We start from the raw sequence: 9,004 nt of genomic DNA, 5'->3' as shown, positions 1-9,004 counted from the left end.
GGACTCCAAGGTTTAGACCTGGTAACTCCGAAGAAGTGGAGCTTACCAACCAAGCTGCTGTTTGACTCTGTCTGCTGGGAGGGTCTGTCCAATTATCAATCAGGACCTACATGCATGAAATACAACATCCCCGACAAAAGGGAGTCAGTACAAAATAATGTACCGAGTATGTAAGGCAACAAAATAACTGAAAGCTGAAACTGAATTGATAATATAATAATTGAAGGAACCTGAGAGTCAAAGATAATCTGAAGATATGCTTACCTGCTGATACTGACTCAACTCTCTCAATATTGTAAGTAAAATATATGTCCGGCCTTATAAGGCTCGGTATGTGTAATTGCTCTGCCGTAGTAGGCTAGCTCATAGGCGCTCGGCCATACTAGGCTCTGTATCTCAGCAATTCTGGGCTCACACATAGACGCTCGACCACAGTAAGCTTGGTATATAACTTACCGTCTAATCAAAGGTTGCCCAATAGGGGCCTACCCATCGATTATAGCTCGATGGTGGTAAAAATAATGTAATATTGTATATATAGACTCTCTGCTCTCTTGGCTAAAAGAAGACAAAACTAAACAGAATATGAAGTCCCGATAAGGGAGGGCTGTAACTTATGAGAATAGAAAAATGTACATAAATTCAGGAATATGAACTTCTCTTTATGTCTCGTTATCAAACACATGTAGTTACTGGATCATGCCAAAATGAAAGAAAGGTTTAGCCTAAGCATACCTTAACTTCGTTGAGTTCTTAATACCTTCCAAGAAATTCTTCAAACAACTCAACTCAATCTACCACAATATGAGGAGATTCGAAATCAAAGCTAAGTAAAAGCTAAGTCTGCAACTTAAACTTGTAGCTCGTTTACGTAAATTTGGGCAGCCTCTCCCCTGTAATAGGGCCCTCCTCCAATACCATATATCAAAAACACCAAGAACAAAACAATAACAACATGTAAGCATAATTTTTCAACCTTATCTCCATCAGAATATATCACAAAATAGCCCACACACCCTAATCACTTCATACATAAAACGACAACAAAAGTAGTGTCAAACAATCTAAAAAATATAACGACGAATGACCAGACCACCATTCCATTATTTTATGGTGTTTCTTCACAAATTTTATCCTCCAAACTCCATAAAATATATAGCCCAAAAGCAACACGAAACAACCCACAAAATAATCCACTACAAGTCGAATAACTCGAACTCACGGCTTCCGATCACCGTCTTGTGAGTTCTAACTTTTAGGAAATGAATTTGTCAACATTCCATGATATTTAAAGCTTAAATACTGAAATTAGACGTTTTATTAACTATGAAGTACCTTCCACAATTCAAACTACAAAGAAAAAGAGAATCGATATAGCGATACTTACGTCATAGGGATCATTCTACTGGTATCGCTTCTTGATTTGGTATCTGGGATGTTAATATTCTTGGAAACCCTTGTGGAGAGCTTGAGAATGAGTTTAGTGGTCTTATTATGGTCGTTGTATGTAGAAAATTGAAGAAAGAGACGACATAAGGCCTATATATATCCATTTTTGAAAAGTCAAAGAGGTGCTAGCTTGGCACCATATTATTGGCTCTACTTCAGACGCTTATATTTATCCGTATGTTGTATAAACAAAAATTTAAGAGAGTTAGAAACTAAATTCTAAGACCTTCAATTTTGTATATAATATGTCCCAAAAAGACCTCATATAACACACGAAATGTATTGCTGAAAAAGCTTTAGTGACACGCCTACTTGTCACCTATGCAGTCTGCGCAGTCTGGCAAAACTGCAAATATCTCTCTACTCCTATGTCGTATCAATGAACTGTTTAATGCGTTAGAAAATAGACTCGTGAATATTCAATTTGGTAGGTAGATCATCCCCTAATTCCAAGTATGTTGGGAGAAAAGCTCAGCTATATTTGACCTAAAATTTAGCATATTTGTGAATGTAACTTGTGATGATCTTTGCCAACTTTTGTTCCACAACTCACATGACTTCAAAACATAACATATGGCTATCATAAGATAAAAATAACTCATAACATAACCTCCTTATCCTTTTGAGCACCCTAGTCTCACCGTAAAAGTACATGTTATAACATTCCCAATTTGTCGACTTTCGACGAAACTTATTTTCTTCAATTGGTTTAGCTTCTAAGCCTTCCAAGCCACTTGGTACTTGCAGTCCATGATCTTAAAAAATTTTAACCTCCAAGTTAAAATGATTAACTTACTTTATGTATTTTTAAAGATGATCTCATTTTAGATCTTACGTCAATTGACTTACGACGTACTCTCACATACGAAACTAGGGGGTGTAACAGCAATGCAAGATGAACTCAACCAATTTCAGAGAAGCCAAGTTTGGCATTTGGTTCCAAGAACCAAGGACAGATAAGTAATTGGCACAAAATAGGTCTTCAGAAACAAACTTGATGAAGATGGAATAGTTACAGGGAACAATGAAAGATTGGTGGTTCAAGGATATAGTCAAGAGGATGGCATAGACTATGATGAGACTTTTGCTCTTGTTGCAAGATTGGAAGCAATCAGACTTCTCATAGCCTTTGCAGCTTACATGGAATTCACTCTCCATCAGATGGATGTCAAGAGTGTCTCCCTCAATGGCTATCTAAAGAAAGGAGTGTTTGTCAAGCAACCTTCGGGCTTTGAAAGCAAGGAATGTCCTGATCATATGTACAAGCTTGATAAGGCACATTATGGGCTTAAGTAGTCTCCAAGAGCATGGTATGAGAGATTGTCAAAATTCTTTCTTGAGAATGGCTACAAGAAAGGTAAAATTGACAATACCTTATTCTTGAAAGAAAATGTAAAGATCTATTGGTAGTTCAGATATATGTTGATGATATAATATTTAGAGCAACTACTGTTAAGTTAAGTAAATAATTTGCTAAAATAATGGGGAGTGAATTTGAAATTAGCATGATGGGTGAGTTTAATTTCTTTTTAGGCTTACAAATTAAACAAAATTAAAATGGAACTATGATCCATCAGCAAAAGTATGTGAAAGAGTTGCTTAAAATATTTAAAATGGAAGATTCCAAAGAAATTGACACCTATATATCTCACTACTAGTAGACCTGACATTATTTCCAGTGTAGGCCTTTGTGCTAGATTTTCAGGCAAATCCAAAGGAATCTTACTTGACTGTTATCAAAAGTATCTTGGGATACCTAAAAGGCACTACTAACCTCTATATATGGTATCCAAAAGATAGTAATTTCAACTTAGTGGCATATACTGATGTTGATTATGCAGGTTTTCTTGTGTTTAGGCCACCAAAAAGCAAAATTATGTGGTCTTGTCTACTGTTGAAGTTGATATGTTGTCGCTGCCTCATGTTGTGCTCAATTATTGTGGATCAAACAACAATTAATGGACTTTGGTTGATATAGGTTGTATCCCCATATTTTGTATAACACTAGTGCAATTAGTATGAGCAAGAACTCAGTTCATCACAAAAGAACTAAGCACATAGATGTTAGGCATCACTTTTTGAGGGACGACTATGAAAAAGGTTTGATCACTGTGGAATTTTGTGCTACTAACAAGCAAACAATTGACATCTTCACAAAATCTCTAAGTAGATATAACTTTGAAAGAAATATATTATAATTAGGGATGATTAAGATCACCTAAAAGGAACCAGTTCTAACTTAAAAATTTGTAGAAAATCTGTGAATTTTGTATATAATTAGATTAGGTTTTGCTCAGTCTCATAATTTCACCAGTATACTCTTCTGCCACGTGCTAAAATGTCTTATTAATCTCTAATGATATTATCTTTATTTTCTTGGAAAATTTAGACTTACACAAGAGATTTCTTAGTGAAGAACCCGGTTCATCAAGATTACATGGTACGTACTCTCCACTCTACATATTTTGAAATAATTATCTTTAGATTATGATCAAAAGGAGAGTCTCATTTAATTCTAACCTCCTTGAAGCTTATCCGTTACGAAATGAACCAGTTTCATCCAAAGAGAGTCCCAAAATGCAATAAGTGCCTAGATTCCAAGGAGAGTCTTCAACGTCTTTTCAAACTGACTCTCAGTTTGATTAGACTTCTGAGCTTCTGAAAAAGCTGTCGTTGCCCAATTAAATTCTCCCTCTTTAAATTGATTTGGCCTTAGTCATTTCTCCACTTCTAATTTACAACCGCCAAATACTTCTCTCAGCCTTCTCTCATCTTCTAAAGTAACACACATTCCTTCTGCCATCATCAATGGATAAACTCTCTAAAAAACCCTCATCACCATCTAAAGAATCCACACCCACACCTTCAACTACCACTACACGCAGAAAATGGCGAGTGAAGGTTACTGCTCGTAAGACAGTGAGTGAATTATCCAAGAAGCTAGATGAACAATTGAAAGCAAGCAAGGCACAAGAACCCCAAAATCTGACGACTCATTTAAGTCTCCTACTGAGGGGGAAGAAATTATTTCTTCTGAAATAGAACAGGTAACATCTGGTCCTAAAATTACTTCTGAAATATCTTTGAGGTTGCTGCAAATCTAGAAAACAGGTTTGTTCTGGTAGGAACTGTGGCTAGGGTTGAGACTATTGAGTTGGGGAAAATTGGTGGTAAAAGTAAAAAGAGAGTGAGGATGATCAAGGTAATGTGAGGGGAATGGGAAAGGAAGGAGTGGTTGAATCTTCAACCACTCTTGTTGGTTTGACTAAAGAAACATGAGCTATGGTAGTGTGGAGTGAGGAATCTGCTCGAGAGGAAGAAAGTTTGAGAGAGAAAGAGGGTAGTGGTTTTGGAGAAGCTGCTGAGGGATTGGTTAGGTTGAGGAAAAGGTTCTTGGAGACCCCGCAAAGACCTATTGAAAAGAGTGTTTGACAACTACAATCTAGAAAGGAAGGAGAGTTCAGGAGTTAAAATTCCTAGTACTACTAGGGCAAACAAGAAGAGAAAGGCTACCTCTTCTATCCCTGTAGTGACTCCTCCTAGAAGAGGGAGAGCTACAAGGATTCAGAAGAAGCAGACTAAGGCCGAATTGGAAAAAGACCTAGAAAAGAGTAAAAGAAAAGCTGATGCAAAGGGAAAGAAGAAAGTGATTGAGCCTGTTGAGGCAGTTAAAATTGAAGAGATTGACCTGGTCCTTCATGATGAAGAGGAGATAGAATAGGTGGAGGATGTGACTTCAAAGGCAAAGAAAATCAAGACTTCCAAAAGAATTCTCGTTCGAAGACAAAGCCTGCAGAGCCTTCTACCTTGGCTAAAAGAACCAGGTCAGGCATAAAATCTAGGAAAGTGAAAATAGTGGAGGAAAAAGAAAGTGAAGATGGAGAAGAATTTGATCAAGAACAGGACAAGCTGGTTAAGTTTAGGAAAAGAACCATCTTTAAAGGTAAACTCCTCAGGGACTTGGAGGAGGAGGGCACAATGATGCTACTGGAAAAACTACAACTATAAGGTTGGAAGGACATGGTCCTTCAGATGGATGGAAAGCTTGCCAGAACTGAGATTGTGGAGTCCATGGCAAATTGTGAGATCAAAAATGGCAGAGTTACTAGTGTGGTGAAGGGGGTGTCAGTGAGCTCCGATGACAAGGAAATGGGAGAGATCCTAGGTGTACCTACTGAAGGGTACAATGATTATAAAAAAGCTTAAATGGCCAAGTCTAGAGAACCTTCCTACCTCCCTTGTCATTACAACAAAGTTTGCTGACAATGAGTTAGAGCTAGAGGCCAAGGATGTATACAAAAGTGAGATAAAGCCACCCCACAAAGTGCTATTTGAATCTTTTAACAAAGTCGTGTTGCCCGGGTAGGAAAGAATGCACATTGCCACCTTCATGGATCTGGTCCTTATGGAATGTCTGGACAGTGAGAGGCAAATCAATTGGCCTGGGTTTATCATCTAGCTTCTTGATAGGGTACTAACCGGTACCAAAACTCATGTCATACCCTATGGTTTCATTCTCACGATTGTACTTGCTCACTTAAAGGTACCCCTCAAGAAATGGGATGTTGTTACAAGAAAGAATCATCTTGGGGCAAACACTTTGACTACATGTTATTATGAAGTTCACACCACTTCTAAAGAACCTGATTCTTCCAAAAAGGTACATGTGAACAGAAAAGTGCGAGCCTTGGTACAAGAGAGTGGGGCTAAGGATGCTGAAATTGAAAGGCTAAAGAAGAGGTTAGTAGAAGTAGAAATTGAGAGAGATGCTATGAGAGATAAGCTTTCAGAGAGAAGGAGAAGAATGAAGCTATTCTTCATGATATGTTGAAACTGCTTCAAGCCAAGAACCAAGAACCTAGTCTTTTCCAGATTTAAGACCTTCCTAGCCTAGTTAGACTACCAGTGACCCGGATGGGATTGTTTTGTTCTTTTTGCTCATGATCTAGTATTTTTATTTTTCTTTATGCTTTGTGGATAACTAGTATCAATAATAATTAGCATTTTTGTGCTCTAACTGTTTGTTGATGCTTCTTATATAGCTAATATTATTAGATTGATAATGGTGCTTGACTTCATGATTGCCTTTGAAGTAGCCCGAGTGGCCATGAGTGATATCTATTAATATCTTGTTATCTAACATAATTATGCAACGTTTTGATGATGCCAAAAGGGGGTAAAACATGTTGTACTTTTTACTTTGGACTGTGATGTTTATAACTTAATGAACCTGGCCCTTGATGATTTGTAACTTTAAAATGGAAAGTGTTCTAACATTGTGTCGATGTTGAGATGAGTTGAAACAGGTCATATACTTATGAAAAACATAGAGTTTGTCATCATCAAAAAGGGGGAATTTGTTGGCCCAAATGAATTTTATTTTGATGATTGACAAAGGAACTCAAACATGAACCAGCTCCATGTACAGTACACGGACATATTCAAGCATAAGGCATGCAAGTGAAGGATATAAGATTAAGTGGTTATATCTGATATCTCTTGGATGAAAAGGTTACATAAGTGATAAGGAGAATGACTCCTTACTTGAAGATAACTCTATCCAATATAAAGGAAGAGTTAGAAATTGAAGATAACTAGAACTCTTCTACCAAGGAAGAGTATAGCATTGAAACTCTAGTTATTTCCTATTCTGCTAACTCTATATATTTCAGTATGTTCTCATTTTATAGGCATGCACAAACGCTGAAGTTAAACGTGAGTTTAGAGCAAAATATAAATGCATTTTGCAAGCAATTCGTGTGTGATTCAAGTGCGCAAACCTGAAGCTACATGAACCAGATAGAAGAACCAGTTCCAAGTATCTGTCTTTTATCCTACTTTTATTGTAGTAGGCATTTTAAATTGTACCTTTCAGCTTTATCTAGAAGCAATTGTACTAGGTACTATGAGTGTTGTATTCAAGTTAGAGTTAACTTGAAGTTGTCGCAACAGCTAGAGGCTAGTTGTCACAAAGTGATTAGAGGTAATCCTTAGGTTTACAAAGAGTTTTATAAATGATGTTTTGGCCCAGTGATTTAGTGAAGTGTTGGGGAAAATCCTACTGAGTAGTAAGTCGTGGTTTTTTTACCTTTTGAGCCGGGTGTTTTCCACGTAAAAATACGTGTGTTCTTTACTTTCTGCCTTTATTATTCCACAACAGTAGTAAAAGGAACACATAAAAGAACCAGGTCTATTTATATTCTATGTAAGTGAAAATTGGACACCACACAAATCACGCTTTTCTTGTATAGTATTGAAGTATAAAACATGAGTCATTGTTAGAGAGAAAAATAGTAGTAGTGTTAACTGAGCTATATTGAGCTAGCTACAACAGTAATTTATACATGCAGTGAAGTTTCATCAATGGAACAGTGAAATCGTGGAGAGAAAGTAAGAGAGAACATGAGAGAAGAGAGAAAGAAGTTTTTTGATCATTTCTATTTTTCTGTTATGATACAAGGAAATTAGATCTGTGTGATCTTTTTTATCTCTATTTACAAGCTCTATAATTTCTCCTATTTCCAAACTACTCCGGTCTATTTTTTTATAGGTCCCTTTAGCCCCTTCTCTTTAATACTCCCCTTCAAGCTGGAGAGTGGAAAACATCCAACACTCCCAGCTTGGACAGAAGTGTTTGATGTTGTGTTGTTCCCAGCCCTTTGGTCATAAGGTCTTCCAATTGCATCTTTGTGGGAATGTATTGTGGTGTGATCAATCCACTCTTTAGTTTTTCCCTCACAAAATGACAGTCTATTTCAATATTCTTAGTCCTTTCATGAAATGTGGGATTTGCAGCTATTTACATAGCTGCCTTGCTATCACAATGCAAAATTAATGGTGTTTGCACTTTGTTTCCTAGTTCCTCCAGTAAACCAACCATCCAGATAATCTCTGCCACTATAGCTGCCATACTCCTATACTCTGCTTCTACTAAGCTTCTACTGATAGTCTGTTGTTTCTTTTACTTCCAGGACAATAGAGAATCTGCCAGCTTGATCACATATCCTGTCACAGACCTTTTGGTGTTGAAACAGGATGCCCAATTTGAGTCACAGAAGCCTGTAAGCACTTGTGTCTCCCCTTTCCTTAGTAGTATCCCTAGACCTGGTGCTCTTTTAATGTATCTGACTACTCTTAGGGCTGCATCCATATGAGACCTTTTTGGAAGATGTATAAATTGACTTAAGACCTGTACTACAAAGCATATAACATGTCTTGTAATGGTCAAGTATAGCAATTTTCCAACCAGCCTCTGATAAGTTCCTATTTCTTCCAGTTGTGCATCATTTGTTTTCCCAACATAGTTATCATAATCTACTGTAGTAAGCTTATGATTCAGCTCCATTGGTATAGCAATAGGTTTGCATCCACTCAATCATGCATCAATAATTAACTCCAATGCATATTTTCTCTGATTCAATAGAACACCTTCTTCTGATCTCATAACTTCAATGCCTAAAAAATATCTAAGCTCTCCCAGGACCTTGACCTAAAGCAACTGTCCAGGGTGTTCTTTGCTTCATTTATCAATGATTGTGAGCTACTTGTAATCAGT

The 9,004-nt window shown here is 37.1% G+C and overlaps 1 protein-coding gene across 1 annotated transcript; it reads right to left on the bottom strand.

The window, feature by feature from the left end:
• Positions 1–8,410: 8,410 nt before the first annotated feature.
• On the bottom strand, positions 8,411–8,794 carry LOC138871570 (uncharacterized mitochondrial protein AtMg00240-like). Its single transcript, XM_070149455.1, has one exon. The coding sequence runs from the start codon at positions 8,792–8,794 to the stop codon at positions 8,411–8,413; it is 384 nt and encodes a 127-aa protein (XP_070005556.1).
• Positions 8,795–9,004: the final 210 nt, after the last annotated feature.

Source organism: Nicotiana sylvestris, chromosome 6 (genome assembly GCF_000393655.2).
Source record: "Nicotiana sylvestris chromosome 6, ASM39365v2, whole genome shotgun sequence".
NCBI classification, from domain to species: Eukaryota; Viridiplantae; Streptophyta; class Magnoliopsida; order Solanales; family Solanaceae; genus Nicotiana; species Nicotiana sylvestris.
The sequence above is the reverse complement of the archived record's forward strand: the minus strand, read 5'-3'. Positions and strand labels throughout refer to the sequence as shown.